Source organism: Pseudopipra pipra, chromosome 6, assembly GCF_036250125.1.
Source record: "Pseudopipra pipra isolate bDixPip1 chromosome 6, bDixPip1.hap1, whole genome shotgun sequence".
Taxonomy (NCBI): domain Eukaryota; kingdom Metazoa; phylum Chordata; class Aves; order Passeriformes; family Pipridae; genus Pseudopipra; species Pseudopipra pipra.
This window is the reverse complement of record NC_087554.1, coordinates 39,596,550-39,618,941: the sequence shown is the minus strand read 5'-3', so window position 1 is coordinate 39,618,941 and position 22,392 is coordinate 39,596,550. Positions and strand designations below refer to the sequence as shown.

Genomic DNA, 22,392 nt, shown 5'->3' with positions numbered 1-22,392 from the left:
TTCCTCATGGATCGCAGATACTTTAAATGCAATTTCTGTTTCTATGTAGATTGTCTGTGATTAACAGTTGTGGTGGTTTTAAGTCTTAATTTCTTAACAAGGTAAAGATCATGTTAAAATTTCTCTTTCACAAATAGTTAATATTTCAGATATTGTCAGACGGTTATGTTGTTTGGTCAATTTATTAATGATTTTGTTTTTCTGCTATTTGAAGTATGGCTATTTATATGATGTTAGCCTTAAAATGACTGGAACTTATCCTTAATAAGCTATATATTGACCTGGTTAGCAGCAAACTAATTTGATTTTAGTTTCACTGGACATTAGCTTCCATGGTTTTGTTCCTTTCCTCCAATTGTCTTATATATCTGATATTCATCAGCCAAGTTTGTATTACTGCAACCAGTTAAAATTTCAGCTCTATTCATGTTGTAGAATACCATCTGTGGACAAGCATCCCAGAATTGCTAGGATGATTTTAAAAGATGTAAAGCCCACAAAGAATTTCCAGAACCAGAATCCCAGCTCTTCTGGTTTTTAAATGTTAATGAGGAAAATGTTGCAAAATGTTACATCTGTCTTAAATGCCTGCAAACTGTTGTTTGTTATTGCCTCTCAGATCTGCAAAGAGAGCTGTTCAGATGCTTCTTAATCTGTGCCAGTTAATACAGGGTCACATAATAAAAAGTAGTCACAAAAAGTAAAATCTTCTACAGAGCATTTTGCTGGTCAGATCTTCTTCAGTTTAGCACTAGCTCCACAAACTAAGACTGTAATTGAGTCAGACCTTAAATATGTTGCATGATATCTGATATGTATTACATTCCCTTTGATTATGAATAATGTATATACTCTTTATATCTGAGTAGGGGGGATGTGCATGTTGAATATTTTATGGTAAGAAAAAGCTGGGATTTCTTTTTCATCTGTTTTATGTTGTACACATTTCTGTGTACATCTGTGCACCTCTATTTTTTGAGCCATCATCATGCCGGCGCACATTTATTGCTGCACCAAATATGTGTGTGTGCGTGTTACTCAAATAAAAATCACAGCTTTTCTGATATGCAGTGTGTGCATTTTTAGCCTGAACTTATGTAAAGTAATTTTTGGAAAAGGGCCTTTAAACATAGTATGCATATGGGTTGAAAAATCTTCTATAAGGCTAGATTTTTCACTTAGGCAGCAGGCTCTAATCCTATAAAATATTGTATCAGAAAGAATTTACTATCTTATTGTTCTGCTGTTGTTTATAGGCAACAGTGGAAGGTTATAAATTGTCAAATATATAGTCCACATTCTGATATTAAGTCTGCCTCTGCTTAACTACTTATTTGGATGTAATATGGTGGAAAACATCCAGTCAAATTAAGAGGAACACTTTATGTTAAGATTTATAATCAACACAGTATCCAATATCCAATAGCTTGATTTATTTAGAATCGTTTAGGTTGGAAAAGACCCTTAATATTTACTATGTAGCTTATTATTTTTTCTCTTGTGTACATTCATTTTAAGATTCACAGAGATGAATGTAATGCATCTATCACTGTATCCTGGATTTTATTACTGTATCTCTTGAACAAAGAGATACTTAAACTTTACACATAATTGCCTTCTAAAAAAATGATTTCTGTCTTACAAACTAAGTTAAATAGTATGGCTTCAGTTTTAAAAAGTCTTATCTTTCTGAATTGTTTTTTCAAACTGATGTTAAGACACCACTTAAATTGTGCTGCACTTGTCAAATGTATTTTCTACTCTGTGTGACCTACCCAGGTTATCTACATGTTAATGTTAGTAGCAATTCTTTAGCCTGGTTTGGAAGTGTGATGTGCTCAACTGTCACTACACTCCATTCATGTACTTTTGATTTCCATGCAGATTAGGTGCACTAAGATTCTAAGTCTTTATTCCGTGTTGTTTTGAAAATATATATATAGAGAGAGAAAAGTTCAAATATTGCACTGACAATATTTATATAAGATGCACTGAAGTTTATCAGCAATAATTTTAACAGAAGCTAGCCAATTTGCAACAGTTTGAAAAGGAAGCTGCTTGAAACAATAAATGTTGCTTTTTGAAGAACTTGCGGTGTACTTCGAGGTTGAATGCAGTATCAGTTCCTGCTCTGACAGAGGAAAACAAATGTCATGAAAATTTATTTTAAATCTATTAGAAAAGCTACAGATATAACCTTGATTGTGATACCATAATTCTTATGTAAGTTTTCTATTCTGTAGAAATGGTGGCAGGATGTGAGATGTGAGAAGGTGATTTAACATCAGTTTAGCAAGATTTATCCCATATCAATTAAAAGCCAGGTCCTATGGATAAGAACCAACTTAATGCTTTTTGTTGTCAAACCATTTCACTTCAGTCATTTCACTTTTACTGTGGAACTATAACACTATAACTTTGATTTTTCAACCCGTGATGCAGTGGGAAAAAGTGTTAATTAGTTTCTTGATTTGGAATGCAAAATCTCTGTGATTGTCATAATAAAGGCATTGTTGCTGCTTTACATAAAAGTTGAAACCTCAGAATGTCTTATGTGTCCACTGATTTTTTTCTTACAGCTCTGCCAATATCTGCCGTGCTGAAATGTTTTAATTTTTGAATTTTCTTCCTTTTTATCTTTGTTTTCTCTGTTGCTGCTTTTTCTGTGACACAAGCCTTTCATTATAGTCACTCTTCTTTTTTCCTTCCCCACTTCTTTCTTTTCCTTTTTAAAGCCATGAGAAGCCGATCCATTGGTGAATGTGCTCTGCCATCGGCCTATATACGCAGTGCTAAAAGTGCTCCTGTTCTGATCCATACTTCCAAACCCTTCTTGCCTGATATTGTTCTCACTCCCCTTTCTGATGAGCTTTCAGGTAGTGCCACCTCTGCTAATTTCTGCACCCCCTTTATCACTTTTTTAAACCTTCTGCTTTCAAATTCTGCTAAATCATTAAATTTTTTCAAAGTAAAAATACTCTGGGGATGGTGGGAGAGGGGAAGAGATTAAGAATTAATATTTTGAGTTACGTAAGATACCATGCTATTTTACAATTCATTCTGGAACTGTTAGAAGTTAGTGCTGTGCCAATGTTTACTACCATAATAGTGAAAATTAGAGAAATATCTTCACTTTTTCAATTTATTGTTAAGCAGCAATATAACATCTGTCTACTAGAGAGTACAACTAATCTAAAATTTTTATTTGTGACAAGTGAGGGAGGGAAAGGAAGAACTTAGTTTTACTTTGTTTTCCATTTACCTCTTTCTATGTAAATTTTTGAATTCAGTGTCATAGATGTTGTGTGAACAACCATGATGATACGCTTTAGCTCCCATGAAAAAAGAATGAAGTATATGGTATCATATAATATGCTTTAGAGTATGACTTTTTCATTAACATATAAAAACATATAAAAAATCTGTGGTTTGGAATTCTAAAGTGCTGTGTTTTGATGTTATTTTCCAAATGATCCATTTTTTAGAATTGTGGTTTTCCTCAACATTCTGTTTGGTCCAGCAAGGTAGTTGACTACAAGTCTCACAGTAGCTTATCTTGGACGATTTTCTCTGAACAAATAGGTTCAGGAATTAGAATTAGCACAGATTATAAAAAATGCATGTTTAGGGATGTTATCTTTTCATCTATTGTGTAGATATAAATTAGTAGTGTGTTAAGGCTGACACTCGCGTTATGCCTTTGTCCCAATGCATGAAGAAAAAAATCAAACTGCCAAACCGAAAGCATAGTGGGAGGACTCGATATATATATCCAAAACTGTGTACAAATATAAGGACTTAATGGCAGTAATGGTTTTATGGACATTTTTTTTCTTTTCTGTCTCTCCTATCTGCCTTTGTTACTCAAGAACTTCCAAGAACTGAATCTTCTTAGTTGTATTTTGTCTTGTGTCACAAAATTCTTGTAGTGAAACAGAAATTTGGTGTCTTAGTATTCAGTCTGAAAACATAAATGGAGAATCAGGAAAGTTCAAGGTACCCACTCTAGAGAGACCAGACTTTCACAATGTACAATTACAAAGTAAGTTTAATAAAATACAAATTATATGTAATAAATTAATAAATGTATGAGTGCAAAGGGTATCTTTCTGAGATATAAATTATTAGAACTTAGAAGATAGGGATTTTTATAGGAATGATAAACGAACAGCCTGTTAGGAAATACATCTTACCTGGCCATGACATTGTTGGAAATAGTCAATTCTTAATGAAGATCTTAAGAGCACCTGCAGAAGGGAGTGACCTATTATTTTGTCACATAATCAGATACTTAAATTATCCTGTCCTAAAGAGGGCAAAAGTGCTGTTGTAGACAATTTCATCATCTATGTTTCTGAAAAGTCCTGGCTTGCATCTTACTTGTAATGTGTCCCAAACCTTATGGCTCTCTTGCTATTATCCTTTCTGTTGATACTCATGCAATACAAAAACTGCATGACCAATGTAATTCTTAAAAGTAAAGCGATGTTACAGACCTTTGCGCTTTGAACATAGGAAAGGTCTTACGCCCTTCCTGGTTTTTGTGGCTTCTCAAAAGCAACCTGGGTGTTGCAGCAGCTTCATGATGTGCTCGAGAATCTTTAACATTGCCAGAAAACTAAAAAGCTCTAGTGAAGAAAAGCAAGCCATTAGAGTGTTGATGGGGAAGTAGCAGAGTAAAGGATACACTGTCCACTGGATCAGAGTGCACTTTGCTCTTTTAATTTTCTGCATTTTTAATTGCACTCTCTATCTTTTCTTTTTTTTTTCACATGAAGCTTTATCATTTTCCTTGCCTTTTCTTACAGTAAATGTTATTTTCTGAGAGCTTTCTGTTTCCAGAGGTACAGTATGTAATTTGGGAAGTAATCAAATTGCTTCTACCGTAAGTGTGTTCTAGATAATGAACAATATGCAGCTAGCTCTGACAGCCCTTCGTCTTATTTCATAATTGTATAAATATCCCTGTTATCCAAAATGACTTTACGATCCAACACAGCTTGAAGGAGAGAACGTTTCAACTTATTCCAAAATAATAGAATGCCTAATATTAAGTTTCTGAAAGTAGTATTCAGCTGCTTTTTAGCTGTGAAACTCCTCATTGAAAGGTAGACTCACTGAACACTGGTAAATCTGGACAGGTAGTCCAACAAAAAGCATTTGTACCCAAACCTTTACTTTTTGTACAGTATATTAATTTTCAAGAGTATGGCAGAACATCCCACTTGACTATAATTTGTTATTTATTCATACATAGTATTTCTCTTGAAGATCAGTAGATTGACAAAATATTTTGCAAAAGCTCAGTATTGACATTCAGTCATCTAGCATCATAGAGAATGCTTCTCCTAAGATTGTATTTCCTTTGTGTAGTTTCTAAGTTATACTGTATTTCCATGTGCAGAATATTTGCAACTTTTCAAATAATATCCAGAAAGTGGAAATGATTTATGCTTTAAGGTGTTTAGTTATTAAAGTGATTTTAGTATAGTGTATTTGTTGCAAATATTTATAAAAAGAACTTTTCCTTTAGCCTGTTAGAATCATAACAAATCCAGTCTTACACTTTGACAAGATAACTATTAAAATAACTATTCATTCTGGAACCGTTGAGGATTTTCATGTAGAAGACCACTCATGAAGCAAAGTATTAATGAGATGTAGGCAAGATTCCTAAAAGCAATGGGCAAACTAATGAATTGCAGGTGATAGATTTTTCCTTATCTACCAGGACTAAAAGAGTCAAATGTAGTATTAACATGAAAGGGAGATGTGTATTGGGCCTTTACAACCTTGCTCCCAAAGCAGTAAGTAATCATTAAGCTGAAATATAAAGAAATCATAACTGTAATGTCAGTATGACTGTAATTATTCTTTAATCCCAGAAACTCACAGAATGAGTGTGTTCTTATTAAAAAAAAATCAAAATGAAAGCTGAGAAGCAAAACATGTTATTTTTTTCTCTACTTCCTGAACTAACTTTCCATGATGAAATATAAACCTCTCCCACCGTTATAGGGGAATCTTCTATTAGCACTCACACTGTCTTGTCAGAATGTGTCTCTCCATGAGTTTGTATTTTAGCTGATCCATCTCCCACTTGATGCTGAAAAGCTACGTTCTCTTTCTGCCTTCTAGCAGAAAAGGAGAGGTAAGGTTGATTTAAGCAAAGTTATGATTGGTGAGATTGGCCAGGTCTACCAATTTCAATCTCTTCCTTATCGTAACCCAGAGCAGCATTTCTCCTAAGTGCACACAGGGTGTCAGGTACACAGCCTTCTGGCACACAATTGCAATGTACAAACTCCTTGGGAGTTCATGGTGTCCCAATTTGACTGCATAGTTGCATGCAGTAGTGAGTCCTGGTTTGTTTGGATTTTTAAATATTGTCTGTGTTTTCAGTGCTGGTCTTGCAATAGCAGTACATGTTTCATTTCCTTTGTTTCTTCCTCAGTTCTACAAAAAAGAAATCTCTATTGGCACAGCCACATGTTTATTTGAAAATGTGTACTTGTATGTGCTAGTCATGCATATGTGAGCACCTAAGATTAATTCTGGATCAACATTGAAATAAATCTAGCTGAATTTATTTCAATGTGTGGAGTTGCTTTGTGTGCATTGTGACTTCTCTGTCCAGTTATTTCTAACATCTTAGAAAGTCAGGATCACTCTATGCAAGCAAGCATGTGATTCCTAGACTGCTGCTTTAGATAAGATTGAGTTTATAATAGATAAGAAGTATGCATACTGAGGGCTCAAGATGAGATTGGTGTATCATAGTTGTGTATATTAATCCCATATATATAATATCATACATATTTTTGACTGAAGCCTATAATCCTTTCTTTGCAGCTATAAGAAATAGCTTGAGACTATGGGAGCATAACCTGTGTTAATCTCTGCCTAAGTCAAGAGAGAGTTTGAAATAACAGTTCCAACTAGAGAGAGACACCATTTGTTTCAGAGGGTGTTCATTCATGTAGTTAGTAATAAGTTGAACAAGAACAATGATGAGAAATTTGTTGCTTATCAAAACTGAAGAGGAAAAGGACAATGGACTGTGTTATATTTGACGATTTTTCAATTTATGTTTATTTTCTGAGATAGTTTGGATGTCTCTTCTCTTTTTTCCAATATAGATCTCTCAATTTCCTGTCTGATAACTTCTTTACAATTCTGTAAATTTTGTATGAGGACAAACTTTAATTTTCAAATTTTAACTTTTCTGAAAAGTTGAGCATGGAAATACCACTTTTCATCTTCTTGGAACACGTATGTTTAGTTAAGTACAGATATATTCTCATTCCTCTGGTATGAGAAATATGAGAAAATTCAGCTCCAGTTCTAATTCTCAGAAAAGTGTGTGCACTTCAAAACAGGTTTTTAAGGGGACTTCAGATTATCAATATTCAATATTACTGAAATATATAGATCCACAATGTAATAATTAGAAATATTTTGTAATATTTATAGATTTTATTTAGTAATAATAGAAATATTTTAAAATATAATTATAAAATAGTTACTTTATTTTGACTGTAACACATCAAAGTTAGGGGAGAGAAAGGGGCTTAGATTTTGTTCTGATATTAAGTAAATTCACCATTGCAGTCCTGAAGTTAAACCCTCTAGATAGAACAACAAGGTAAGTCTCTTTATTGTGGCAAATAACTCTTGCTGGTGTTCATTTAAGCTCTTTACTGTTGTTCCTGACTTTGAAAGTGTATCTACAACTTTTTAAGTAGCAGGTAGTAAAAAATTAATCTGGGGAATAAAGGATTCTATCAGAAAGAAACCAACAGAAAATTGAGTAAGCTGTTTTTACCTTGCTGTTCAAATGCTTATCTCATAAAAAGACTGCAAGGAATAGCATGAAGTCTTGCAGTTAGTTGAATTGTCTGTACGGGATATTTAGCCTTGCCTGCACTGGTGATTTGATGATATATAGTATTCCTATAACATATCAGGAAATCTGAAGAGGTGTTGTGAAGGTTCTTTATTTTTGTGGATGATGTAAAGTGACCTGAAGATACTTCTGTACAATTCCTAGGTGATCCATGTTTGAATTGTGGCTTTCATTACAGTTAACTATGATTTGTACCCATACTAACATATTAGTAAATGTCTCAATAGAGACGAGGAATCACTAATTTAATTGGTCATAACATGTTCTGGTCTTTTCATAAACAAAAGTGGGTCTACTCTAATGTTAACTGTTGTGAGGCTGCAGGATGTTTTTCTGTGTCAGAGTCCTTAATTCTGTAATTCTCATGTATGTTACATTTGCTGAGTCAAACTGGAAGAAGAGGGGGAGGTAAGGCTTCATTAAGTATTTAACTTCACATTTTGAAGATGAGAGACAAAACATTCTTTTAGGGAAACGGGGTATATCTTTAAATTATCCATTATGTATAGTCATCTCTTCTGTATAGTCAGCTCTTCCTTGTAATTTAGAATTTTTAGTCTTAAGTAAATTATAAATTATATATCCCGTAATATTTATAAGTGTATTATAGTATTCTTTCTGAAATTTCAGTAGTTTATGTATATTCATACAAGTAATTAAAAGTAATAGTTTGCCACTTCAGTAGACAATCCTAATTTTCAAAAAAACTTGCTTGTTCTCTTTGGAGTTGCCCATTTTTCTGAAGATGTAAATTCTGCAAAGGGAGTACTACTGTTAAGCTAATTTGTATTCCGGTAACCATTTCCTCAACAAGCCAGCAGGAATAAGATTGGTTGAATTATTGAACTTATTGGCACAGCTCTAGCTTTAACTGTATTTCCAAACGTTCCATGATCTCACTGTTTGTTTTCATGCATGTTAACATTTAAAACTGTGTTCTGATGGTCTAACTCATTTATATTACATTCTGTACTGGATATTATGTGCGTGTGCTTTTAACACTCTAGTATTGGAAAAAGTATTTTTGTTGTATCTAAGAAAACAAGGCTCTGGACTTTACTGGCTCTTAAAGTCACGTAATTATGATGTAGTGGTAAATATATATTGTCTCCCTATGTAAATTTTTGTGCATGTTACATATACTTTTTTCTACAGACATTGATGATGCTCAAATTCTTCCACGTCCACCTCGAGTCAGACATTTTTCACAGAGTGAGGATGCTCCAAGTGAAGTTTTTGGTGCATTAAATGAGGAACAGCCACTGCCACGAAGCAGCAGCACCTCTGACATCCTGGAACCTTTCGCAGTTGAACGAGCCAAAGGTGCAGTTCCTGTCATTGACAGTTCATCCCATCATGCTCCAAGCTTACAGAGTTCCACTGAGACCTCTTCAATGCATAGATCCACTGAAAGCCATATCACTGATACAAATAGCAGAGAGTCCTCCTTGGAAGTTGGGGATAGTATTTATGACCATCTTTGTCATTTAATAGGGCCGGTAGAATTTGCAAACACTGCCTTTGAACAAAGCCAATATGTTGACCTTGAAGGTGAAGATGATCTCCTTTCCTCTCTGAGAGAATATCTTAAAGAAAAAGAAGAACTTTGCGGTAACTTTGAGATAGATAAATGTAAGGCTTCTGCTCATGACGTTGATACATCAGTAAATAGGAATGATAGATTACCACTGGACGGATTAGAAAATAGAGATCAGACTGGGCAATGCACAAATAGCATCACTGTTACAGAAAGAGACGATAACACAGAGCTGCACCTAGAACAAAACCCAAGTGGCTTTATAAGTAATATTGCACCTAGTCAGGTAGACTTCTTCACAGGAAATCAAGTGCTCAATAAAGCCAGACAGTTAGATATAAATAAACAGTATGAAAGCGTATTTGATCATGGGTCAAGTAGTCCCAGCAGCAAAGAAGGGAAGAGATACCTGTACAGGCAAGCAGCCACTGAAGCTGATGTAGATTTAGTTGCGGAAGCAGTGGTAGGTGAAAAGCATAGAAGTGCCCAGTTTAATGAAAAGCTGACCAACTCACGTATTGTCCACGCAAAGAAAATTCTTCCTAAAGCACAAGTTGACCCTCAAATGCCTTACGTCACAGGCACGACCAAACTGGCACCAACTAAAAGAAGTATTTCTGAAACTGTAACTCATAGGGCCAAAATCATGAAAATAACGACTAAAAAAAGAAATAGTGTTCATGTTACTTTTAGGCCATCTACAGAATCGGTTCAATTTTACAATCCTCTTGAGAGCAAAGAGGCTGCTTGGAAAGCAAGACTTCGTAAACTTGGTGGCTTCAGTAGTAGCAGTAGTGGTAGCGGTAGCAGCAACAGCAGTACCAGTACAAGCACCAGCTCATCAACTGCCACAGAGCTGGTTAGACCTGGAATATATAGACATCTAGATGCAATTAATGCTGCTTCAGCTGGCAGCAAGCAAATTAAAGAATCTACAGAAACTCAAGCAGCTGTATTGCAGAAAGAAAGTATTGCAGTTAGTCAGTTCCATAATCGTAGTGCCTTTAGGGCACCAGGTCAGGAGTCGGCACAACAGCAGGGCTCCCTGGGTGGTGTTTATAAAACTGTTGTACATGCTCTTTCGAAGCCGAAGGCAAATGTTTCCCCACAGAGGCAGAACAGAATGCCAGCAGAGGCTCCACTGAGGGATCTGTACAGTCATGTAATGGGCTATTTTGGAAGGAAAGCTGCAGGTGAGCACTAACAGTGTGCAGAGCGCAAAAGGAGAAAGGCAACACCAGTTTGGCTTAATGCAACTGAAGCAAGCTCTGATAAGCAATCAAAAGGCTTTGGGATGATCACTGCTTTCCCTGTTTGGTTATGCATGCGCCTACAGCCAGCTGATTTTTCTCCCAGCATAAGTTACATTTACATACTTTAAATTACTAATTTTTCTTTTCAAGATATTTAGTTGAACCTCTTTGCTGCTGAAGACCATCAGGTTAGGGAAGAGGAAGAGACAGTAAATGACCTAATAAAGGACTGAGCCTTGAGACTTCTGAATTTTCATCTACCATGCAGAGCCTTAAAATTCAGCCTACTGTATGATTGGCATATGCATATTTTATCAGAATATGCTATTCCACACTGAGTGTAGTTTGCTTATCTGAAGAACCTGGCTCTCAACCAGCTAGGTTGAAATGATTGTATTTCTGGTTCATTTAGTGTGTTTTCTTCTTCCTCCCCATCCTCTTCCTCCTTTTCCTCCTCCAAAACAAAAAAAAAACCCTCAAATTTATATTTGGAGGTCAGTTTAGATAATTTTTAAAAAATAGTGTGAAACAGCAGTCTGCTACTAGTGGAATGATTTCATTACAACAGTTCTCTGAGTCTAATCATAAGGTTTTGTTTGAGTCTTTTTCAAAACATGACATAGGCCTTCCTATATTCATTCATCAAAATGGCTGCAGTTACATCTTGGCAACATCTTTCATTGCTTTCTTTTTCTCTTGGAATCATGGATGTTCATGAAGGTCTCATGATAGTCTTTCTCCTGCTAACTGTGAGACCTCTGTGAACTGGTCAAAAATAAAGGCTGTCGCTCTAATATCCATTGTCTTAGTTCACATAACCTTAAATGAACAATAAATTAACTTTCAGCAGTAATGCAGGTTTTCTTTTTTTCCCCGTTGTTATGTTGGCATGATTAACAGAGGATTCTGCAATGCATCCTGCATTGAGATGTTAATGCCACCTGAGGGCAGTCTCTGTAAGCACAGCACCCGAGCGCGTTACTGTCATGGGTCTCGCAAAAAACGATTTTCTGCTCCGCAAAATCTGTACTTCTGAAAAGGAGATATCTAGGAAACACCAATTTTAGAAGTACCTGTTATTTGAAATTTGTAACATTTAACAGAGCCTCGTTGTTAGAATAAACTACACCGTGGTCTCAAGAGAGATGACACTGAGGGGAAAAATTATTATAAAAAGAACATGAACTGGAATAACTTGAAGACTTTAAAGGTGAATATCATGAAGTCAGGTGTAACAGCCACAGTTAAATATGAACAGTATAGTTATATCAAAAATGTAACACTGATAAATGAGTGAACTTAATTAGTTGTTCATAACCATTGATCATCCAGAGTTAGAATTTTCATTCCACATACTAGCATGTAATTTTATTATGTAATGTTTTCTTTGCACTATTTATACTAACTGTATGCAGTGCCACATTGCCGTTTATCATTAGTATATATTACAACCTAGTTTACTTTTTCCACTATGTTGCTTTTCATTAAGAATGCAATGAAGAAGAAGCCTGTAGGAATCATAAATTTTTTAGGATTTGTTACTTGTGATATGGAGGAAGAACATACGCTTTATCCTTAAAGCAAGCATTAACAACTTTGAGTAGTGCTTACCTATAAGCTTCCTGCTCTTGAAGGTGGAACTGGAAATCAACTAACCCCTGCTTAGTGGGAAGAAGAAGCCGTACTAATTCTGAAAGTAGAGTCTGCTTTAAAAGAGGGACATTCTTAAAATGCATGTTCGGCAATTTTGATTTTTATTTCTGTTAATTAGCAGGTTTTTTCATTTGTTGCATTTTGTTTTGAAAATGCCTTGATGCGTTCTTTACTATAAATGGTTGTTCATTTGCTTTTAGCTAATAGAGAGGACATGAATCAAAAGCTGCACCCTATTGATAGTGATATTGGCAGTAGCAATACAAATGTTCCTGACCTCATGGATGAATTTATAGCTGAGAGACTCCGCAGTGGTAGTGCACTGGTAAGTGTTTAAACTTGCTACATTTCAATATGTATGTCTGCATATATGTGCGACCTTGCCAATGACATTATAAATCAGTTCACTGAAATGTGTTTCTCTGGCTTTTATGAATCAGCATTAAGAATGCTGCTTAATTATTCCTTGTCTTTGAGATAGATTCATGCCATTTTTTACCATTTGTGTTTTCATATCTTTTAAGTCTTCATTGTGGAAGCAATGCAGAAGTTGCTGTCAGGTGAATAGTCTCATTGAATTGAACCTGTAAAGATCTCTGTACATGGACACTTTCAGAATAATAGTTTCTATGTAAATTCGCAGTCCTCAGGGTGGTATGTAGTTAAGTATCATGCTGTAGTACAGTACTGTTCTCTACAGGTATAGTCAATGCATCAGACTAAAAAACTGCTCCAATGTATGTTTTTTCTTAATTTTTTTTTAATTGCACTTCCAAGTGTTGAATAATATCTTGTAAGTAGTGTATTGGTAGTTGAACCAACTTTTCATATGCTTTCTTCCTGCGCTTTTCCAGAAGTGTCATGTTGTTTGGAATGGCATTCATAACGAGAAATTTTAATCAATTTTAAGTCAAGAATTTCTGGTTACTGTTGAATGCTTGCAGAATGAGACAACTCAGTTGAAGAGATAAGTGCTTGTTAACTAGCAACAAAAGGGAAAATTAAAACAAAAGTTGCAAATGAACAGAATGGGCAACAATTTAAATACAGTGTTTCAAAATTGTTTAATCCTTTTTTCTGATTAGATGTTTTGAAGAAGGTCATTTTAAGACATTTTCCTATAGAAAGTTGTCAATAAGGAGTTGCTAATAAGGGGCAGAAGAAGATTTCTGCAAGTGATTAAAATTGTTTATTTATCATCATCTTGTATAAATGGCAAGAGAGGATCCATAGAGTTTTTCTATATGTATTCTTTTTTCTCTTTTGTACTGAACTCATGTTTATGAAACTTGATTATTGGTGCAAAGTATTCTTGTTAATAAGTCTTGAATTACAACACAGAATGCTAACTTGAAGTCTATAAAAAAGGTTAACTTAGTCTGCAAATTAATAAAACAGATATCATCACAGCTGGCCGAGAAGAAGAGAGAAAAGGAGAAAATACTATTTGTTTTGAGAATTGATACTTTCCTTACGTAGCAGAAAAGAGTCGAGATAAGTTTGAGTACTACTCTGACACTGCCACTCATTTTTGTAATTAGCACACAACAATAGATATGCCTTCTTAAAACAGTACGCAAGTTATTAAGATTAGTTTTACGTTGCTGTATCTATTGAATGCTAAAACCTTATCACAAAAAGCTTGTCAGTCTGAGTTAATCTCTAATCAGTAGTAGGATAGTAAAAGAATGCAGAAGTGATTGGGCCTAGTGTAAAAGGAACGCATCATTAGTCTCACAATGCATAAAGATTTCAAGCTATTTCATAAAATGGCTTTTCTACTTTTGTCTCTCTTCCCTCTCAAGCAAACAGTCCTATCTGTGGAAAAATATGCCCTAAAGAAAGACCTCAGATAGACCACCACCTTACTTGTATATGAGCAAATCTGCATGCCTTATTTCTGCTATATGTGGTCTTTGGTGTCCAAACTATTATCAGAGTTGAGGTTTAATCATAGGGAGATTAACGCATGAATTAGTAATTTCATTTGCTGGTTGTATAAATTAAATTTTTGCTATTAGCATGGTAGCCTATAGGCCAGAAAAGGCAATATTGCTTGACATTTTTTTCTGCTTGTGCCTGAAACCAAGGTTAACAGGTTTTCTTTAGTAATTTAGATGTAGTATACTTTTTTACTATTTTGCTCTCTCAAGTCTTACCTATAATGTGTGTGGCCCATGCTAGTCTGAAATTTAGCCTTTTATGATATATGTCCAAAAATTCGTTGTGCAAATAAAATTTGTATTTATGAAATTCTCTGACTGCGTGAATTCTTCAGTTGCTGCTGCCTGTCTGGGGCTTTGGAAAGCTTTGGCTATATATTTAGTATGATGACAATTTCTGGTTTAGGTACTTCAGAACTATTTGTTACATTCTGACTTCAGCAAATGTGGGATTGCTTTTTCCATTTTATGTAAATAAGCCATGCAAGATTGTAAGATAGTTTATGTCTCTTCAATGTGTAGAATGTGACAAGAAGAGGAAGCAGTCCTGGGAGCCTGGAAGTTCCTAAAGACCTTCCTGATATATTGAACAAGCAGAACCAAATGCGTCCTGTAGATGACCCAGGCGTACCTTCCGAATGGACATCACCTGCCAGTGCGGGCAGCAGTGACCTCATCAGTTCAGACAGTCACTCTGACTCCTTCAGCGCCTTCCAGTACGATGGCCGCAAATTTGAAAGCAAGTATATTTTTCCAAAAGTAATAGCATTTTTTTATTAATTGATTACAAATTCCCTTCTTTTTTTTTTCCCTGGTAAAGTTGTGTGCCGGCAATTTTCTGTAGAGAGAGATTAACTTGCTAATGATTTCAAAATAATGCAGCAAGAAGAGGCTACTGTGGTTTTAGTATATTAAAAAAGAAAGCAGTAGAATACTGCTTTTCAAAATAATACTTGTGTGCAAAAAGCAGAACAACACTAAACAGAAGTTAGGAAGCAATATTGTCTTTTCCCTGGAGTGCATCCATCTATTTTGCACAAAATATCAAAATTAAAGGTTACTTACTTATTTTGGAAGTGTTTTTAATTCTTTTGAAAACACTTAGGCAAAACTAAAAGAAGGGCTTCTGATATTTTTACAGTGGCCTTTGTGTAGCTATAGATTAATCAAGATACTAAATGTATTATCATGGTTAAATTAGTAAGCTTTGTTAAAATTAATATGCTTTGTGTAATAACATAATACTTTTCATTCATTTTGTTTATCCATTCCCACCCTTGTTGAACAGAAGGGGTCATTATTGTTGCTAGGAATTATGACTTCATATATTACATAAGATAAAAATAATGTTTATATGATAAAATTTATTGAAGAAATTGCAATTTTTATATATGTTGCTATTATGTAACTACATAATGGTATTTAAGCCTACATTTCAGCCTGACATTTTTCTTTAGTGCTGAAAATAACATTTGTTAGAGTATCATTTGTCATAATATTTTTAATTTAGTGATTTTACAACAAACTTCAATATTTCTTCCAGCTTGTAAATTTTGCAAATAAATTCCTTAATATATGAGTGCATTGTTTTTACTATGTAAAATGTAGGTGCCCTTACAGCAACCAAACAGAATACAGGACATAAAGCAGGAATGTCTTCTGGAGACATTTAGTCACAGGTTCAGTCTTACAGGAAAGAGATTATTCAAAGTAGTGAATTATTTTGTGCTGTTACATTTTATATAAATTTTGCAACAGTGCATTAGTAGCATAGAAGATGCACATACAACATTTCCATGGAGTAGTTTGGAGATCCTGGGCCTTTGAGGTTTTTTCATTTCAGTGCTATTTGAAGGTTCTAAGTTAATACAGTGTTTTCCTCACAGATTTCAGCTTTGGCACTGAGGCAGGGACACCAGCTTCTACTGACGTTGATGCAGTCTCAGGACAGCAGCAGAGTGCCGAGGAGCAAGAACTGGCCAGTCTAACTACACTCCACATAGATTCAGAAACAAGTAGTCTCAATCAGCAACCATTGTCTGCTGAAGCTGCGACTATTACTGGTAAAGTAGATTAAAAAAAAAAGCTCTAACAAAAAAGTGCATTTATTTCTGAAATTTTTCACCCATCCTGAAGAATGCAAATTCCAGCTTCTACATGAATCTATGTTCTTTTTAAGATGGTCATTTCAATTATTTTTGACTGCTATTGAAAAGTAATGTGTGAAATAACGTAAGTTAAAAACCTTTGTTTGACTTAGTTACCCCTAGGATCTTTAGCTTGTTCCTAAATGTATTTTTAAACCCTTCATGACAAAATCTATACAATTACCAAGGAGAAACTTGTACCACATTATGTATGCTAGATCTCTTACAAGAGTCCTTCTATTACTGGTAGTTAAATAACTGATTTTCAGGAAAAGCTTTTTCTTTGGAAGGCTTTGACAGTGCTCTTTCAAACCAGTGTATCACTCTGAAGTATCATGGGATTCTTTTGTATACATCCATCTTAATGTCTCTTTATATTGTCTGTAAAATGTTATTTTGCCATGTAACATCACTTTCCATTGGTATAACTTAGAAATTATTTTTATTTTAGTACTTTACTTGTTGTTTCATGAAAAAGTAAGCCTGTAAGGAAGGAGTGTTTAACAGCCTCAGTTGGTGAGGTCAATGCTCCACCAGTTTATTTTGCAGCTGTTTCTTGAGAGAGAGAGAGAGAGAGAATAATAGAGTAACAACCACCAAGTGATGCAGTTAACCCCGACTGAATGGGCTTCTGTCTCAGAGACAATCCCTCTCTATGAGGAGGATTTTGAAGATCAATCTCTTCCCAGGTTTTGTAAATCCAAACTAAAGATGTCCATAGTCATTTGCATACTCCTTGTTCCATGACTGTTACACACTACCATTCGTGTTATAACCCTAGCTGTAACAAGTAAAAAGTTCCAACAGGAATTACCAATTTATCTGTGAAAGCTTGTACCTACATACAGTATTTTGTTCTCTGTGAGAAATCAAACTCTGCATTTTCAGAGATATGGAAAGACCTCTACTTCCCCCACAGTTTTCACTTTTTAGAAGTGCCTTTCTGGTGAAAGAAACATGGTATTAGCTTTCATGGACATTGTTGTTCGGCTTGTTCAACAACGTCCAGCTTGACTTTTGTCCTCTTCATTTTCCTCTTTACTGTGTTCTTGTTGAAAGTCCTTGCTGAAGATCTGTTCTTTTTCTGTTTGTTTGTATGTGTTTATAAGTTGATTATTTCATTACTGTTTGGTATTTTTGTCCAAGTTTGCACTATAACTGAATTGATAAGATTGCAATTAATGACTGAGTTCTCCATTGAGAAATTCTGTGGTTGTCTCTTCTTGCTTGGACTACTGTTTTAGAAAGGCAACTTTTGTGTGTCATGTGCTTTTAGCTGGATTTCCTGAGGAAGCATACTTATGCAATTCTCTGACTGTTCCACACACCCAAGGATATTGGAGCCCATTGTCTAATTTCTGCTAAATTGACATAGAAAAAACCAGAAGGGTATTATTTTCTTTGATGTTTTATGAAAGACCGGCAGCTATCTAGTGAAAATTGCATGTATGCAGAGTCCCATGAGAGGGAAACTGCAACGTGAACTTCACTATATTAGATGCCATCAAATCAATGCAGAAACTCAACCTCAAAACACACACATAAGAAACAAGTTTTCAGTGGTTCTGCTGATCAGAAAACTACTCCTTGCAAATAGTTTTATTTTGAAGGTTTTTGGAAGGAAAAATTCTTTTTGGTATATGAACATTATTTCATATTCTTAGTAAACGAGAGTTTACCATTGACTGCTGTTTGCCAGTCCTAGAACAAGTTGAACCCCTGGTAGTCTCAGTCCAATTTAGATCCTCATATGCTGAAGTATCTTTTAGTGACAGTCTCCTGTAGTTCCACAAATTTTTCATAATTATTTCTGTCCATTCTCTTCCATCATATAAAGATCTCTTTCCCTCCTTCCTCTGCTCCCTCCCTGCCTTCTCTGCCTGTTCATTCTTTCCATCTCATTCCCTTTCCTTCCCTTTCTATCTCAGTCTCCCTCACTTTCTCTCCTCCCCATCGTTCTTTCTTGCTCCTTCTCTTGAACTACTTTCATCTGTCCACAACTAATGAGCAGAATGGAAATGAAGTAAGAAAAGGTTTCTTTGAACATCTTTCAAGGGTGTATCTTACCTTATCTTTGTAAGCGTGTGGAAAACAAGTAGTCAGTAGCAAGAGGGGAGTATCATTACCTGTTGTGTGAAGCAGTAACCTGTGTGCAAAGCAGTAGTGCCCCTCTCTCCTGCATAGAGATGTTGATTTAAATTGATGGTAAAAGCTTCATTGCCTTGGTCATTTAAAGGAGATGGAGACCTTTGCAGTTTAATGATGTAATTGAGACTGTTTACTGCAATTTTGGTTTTGATAACACTGACGTTTTCTGTCTAGTTCTTTAAACAATTTGTTCTCTTTACAAAAAAGAACACTTTTCTCAAGTGAGAAGTATTCTCAATTAATCTCACAATAATTTGGAAAAATTACTGTTTTAAAAGACTCACTTATTCATTACTGTCCCTAAAGTTCAGTTTATCTCTTAATACTGAATTTCACATATAGTGATTTTGGGTCCCAGTTACATTTATCTGAGTGTTAAAGTTAATAGGTTTGAATTCTTCCATTTTAACGTGTGCTGATGTGTAGGAAAGTCTGGGTGAATATCTGTTCTTTTTTTGTCTGCCACATGACTGTTCTGGCTGAACTCAGCTTTTTATAATAAGCTTTAGATAAATTCAGGATGTGAAATGTAAGATAGTGCAGAAGAAAAATACAAGTACCTGTTCCCTCTCCACAGATAAGAGTAGTAGAGACCACATAGTTGTCTATGAGAGGTAACTCGGAGATGATCACAGAAAAATGCCTTTACAGCACTGCCATTCAGACACTTTTGATTTCCTGTCTTAGAAGAAGTAAAACTCCTCCAACTATACAGAACCTTCCCTTCATACAGATTTTCTCAGCCCAGTCAGCAGATAAACATCAAAGATTATCAGTTACTGGTTTGAGTTTTTATTTATAAATAAACTTGCATGCATCAGTAAACCTGGAAAAGCATTTGTTCCAGGAAATTTTTTGCTTTAACATTTTACTGGAGAGGAATTTAGGTGAGAATGTGATGAGAAATTCAGCTGCTTCAAAATGCTGAAATTGCTGCAGAACAAACATATTTAAAATTATTTGGACCTAAAATAGAGGTCTGTTAATCCTCTGATTACCTAACTGATTTTGATGTTCATCTCTCAGCTTTCCTGCATGTAGTTTATTTTCTTTCAGAGCACCATTCACAGGGAGATCTTCTTACTGTTTTTGTATTTGATACATAAAAGCAGCTCAGTTTTCTGTTATTGCCGTGTTTAGACAACATTTCAGTAGCTCAAGAAAATGGAAAAGGCTTTTAAGGTAACTGTTAAAAATTGCATTTACAGGCTCTGAAAGTGCTTCTCCAATCCAATCTGCTCTTGGATCCCGATCACAGACACCCTCTCCTGCCACTCTTCATGCAGATCATATTGAGCAGAAGGATCTGCAGCTGGATGAGAAGCTCCACCACTCTGTTTTACAGACGCCAGATGACCTAGGCAATATCTGGAATAAAAAATACAAACCTGTTCTTTCTTTCTTTCTAGTGCAATATAGAGAAGTAGTATATGTGGCTAATATCACAGCAGTTGTAAACAATCCTGTACAAAGCTATTTCATCTGCACTTAAAAAATATTTAATTTCAGTGATTTCTTTTAAAAGCAAAGAAAGACCTTTTGCATTTTATCCTGCATTTCATTAGAATTATTAGATGTGGATTAATAGTCCACACATTTATAATTGTTCTTTTAGTTGCTTAGAATCGTGGCAGCTAAATGTAGTGTGTGACCCTGCCATGGATTGTTTTATTGATGAACAAATAATAAGACATAATTTTAAAGTAATGTTATTATTTCTTCTTGAAAGTTTGGTTCTTTTCCCTTTCATATTTAAACAAATTTGTAATTACATCAACTATCTTAGCTATTGAATTCTGAGATACATTCACTTTGTAAATGCGATGTACATGTTTCTCCCATATGTGGTCTCATGGAAATAGAAGAGTGTCTGACATATATTTCAGACCCTTTTCTTTAAGTAGCTTACTGATGAACAGAAATATCCTTTTGCTTTGTACTTTGGAATCTACAGCCTAGAAACGAATTAGAGTCTCTCCACAGTGGTCCAGATGTTCAAAAGATGAGGTTATGTGATTAGGCTGAATTCAGAGTTAAGTTTAATTTGGTTTGCCTGTGGGAGCTATGAAATTTCCAGAATGTCCCAGCAAATTCTGTTGCTGAAGTGTTTTGAAAATCCACCTGAGGGGGTGGAAAGAAGATTCTGAATGCCTGCTGCTTTAGAACTGTGACTCAATAGCTAGTTTCTTTTGGCTCTTTAGATAATTAAGTGTGATCTGAGTAGACGTGAGCCATCATAATCTATTGAAGGTTTCCTTGTATAGACAGTCCAGATCAATCATCTGTGTGGGGAGCTAGGTGAGTGTTAGGCTGTGGTGCTAGGTTACTGAATGTTGCCTCTCCACTGATGTGTTTACTGCTTAAAGGACAGCAGCTAGAGACAGGTTTGCTATCACCTTTCCCTTCAATTTGCAATAAAATACATTCCTAGTAGATTCTAAGGAAAGTAGTCTTTGTGTTTTATTGGGGAAAATGTAAAGTTGAAACATAATTTTACTTGAAAGCAGGCAAGTGAAGTTCTGGAGATTCATTGACTCCAAAGAATGTAAGGCAACACTTAATAAAGGAGAGTGGCCTTACTGGGTCCATCTGGTCTGTATTAGAGCTCCATAAGTGACCTTAAATGTTATTTATGGAAAGAATATAAGAAACAGGACAATTTTTCCTCTACAGAGTTTATAATAGACGTAGAATTTAACATATGCGGTGTTGAGGTGGCTGAATGGGTAAAAAATTGCTTACTCTAAAAGCCTGATCTTTTGGTTTTAGGAAGACTATGTATGTAAAAGTTACATCAGAACTTTTCTTTTTCTGGAGTTATATCTCACTTTTTTTCTTCTGTTACAGAAACTAGTGAATTCCCCTCAGAATGTTGCAGTGTGATGGCTGGGGGAACACTTACAGGATGGCATGCAGATGTTGCTACTGTGATGTGGAGGCGAATGCTAGGAATTTTGGGAGATGTCAACAGCATCATGGATCCGGAGATTCATGCCCAGGTTTTTGATTACCTGTGTGAACTGTGGCAGAATCTGGCCAAGGTAAAAGAGCTGAACCTTTTCTCTGACCTGACCTGTTAGGGCAGGATTTTCAAAAGGAAAAAGCCAACACCTTATATATTTCCCTTTAATAATTCTCTTTTTGTTTTGTTTTTAATAATTGCAGATAAGAGACAATCTTGGTATTTCAACAGATAACCTAACTTCACCATGTCCCCCAGTTTTAATTCCACCACTGAGAATTCTAACACCATGGCTATTCAAGGTAAATTAGAGCACTAAACTATGAAACAGAAATGGAAGTTAATGTAGGTGCAGAGGAGTGTTTAATGCAATTTTGAAATTTTTGAACAATAAATATTTTTCTGAAATTGTAGGCAACAATGCTGACTGATAAGTACAAACAAGGAAAGCTACATGCTTATAAACTTATTTGTAAGACAATGAAACGAAGACAAGATGTTTCTCCAAACAGGGATTTTTTAACTCATTTCTACAATATAATGCACTGTGGACTTCTTCATGTTGATCAAGTAAGTTTAAGTGTGAAGTTCAAGGTAATATAAATAACTGAAAATAAAACTATTTTCTCAAAAGTACTCAGTGGATTTTCAGCTGAGTAATTTAATGTTTTTTTAAAATAGTTATGCTGTTGATACTTTTCTAAAAAGAAATTTTTGATAAATGGTCTTCTTGTCTTTGGTTGTAATGTCCTTTTTTTGTAGTCCATTTCAAGCAAATATGAAGGCAGAAAATGTACTTTCTCATTTTCATTGATTATATGTTACAGATTGAAGTATGCAAGA

The 22,392-nt window shown here is 35.1% G+C and overlaps 1 protein-coding gene across 15 annotated transcripts in view; it reads left to right on the top strand.

Annotated features, from left to right (window-relative positions):
- The window catches only part of RALGAPA1 (Ral GTPase activating protein catalytic subunit alpha 1), a 135,855-nt gene that overhangs the window by 38,007 nt on the left and 75,456 nt on the right, over positions 1-22,392 (top strand). For 5 of the 15 annotated variants that reach the window (XM_064658596.1, XM_064658597.1, XM_064658595.1 and 2 more), the window contains exons 17-25: positions 2,736-2,876; positions 9,062-10,636; positions 12,550-12,674; positions 14,815-15,031; positions 16,179-16,355; positions 19,796-19,948; positions 21,435-21,628; positions 21,753-21,851; positions 21,964-22,119. In XM_064658596.1, the coding sequence (XP_064514666.1) occupies positions 2,736-2,876; positions 9,062-10,636; positions 12,550-12,674; positions 14,815-15,031; positions 16,179-16,355; positions 19,796-19,948; positions 21,435-21,628; positions 21,753-21,851; positions 21,964-22,119 (2,837 nt within the window). The remainder of the gene's footprint in view (positions 1-2,735; positions 2,877-9,061; positions 10,637-12,549; positions 12,675-14,814; positions 15,032-16,178; positions 16,356-19,795; positions 19,949-21,434; positions 21,629-21,752; positions 21,852-21,963; positions 22,120-22,392) is intronic. The other 10 variants (XM_064658605.1, XM_064658603.1, XM_064658604.1 and 7 more) reach the window with 6 other exon arrangements.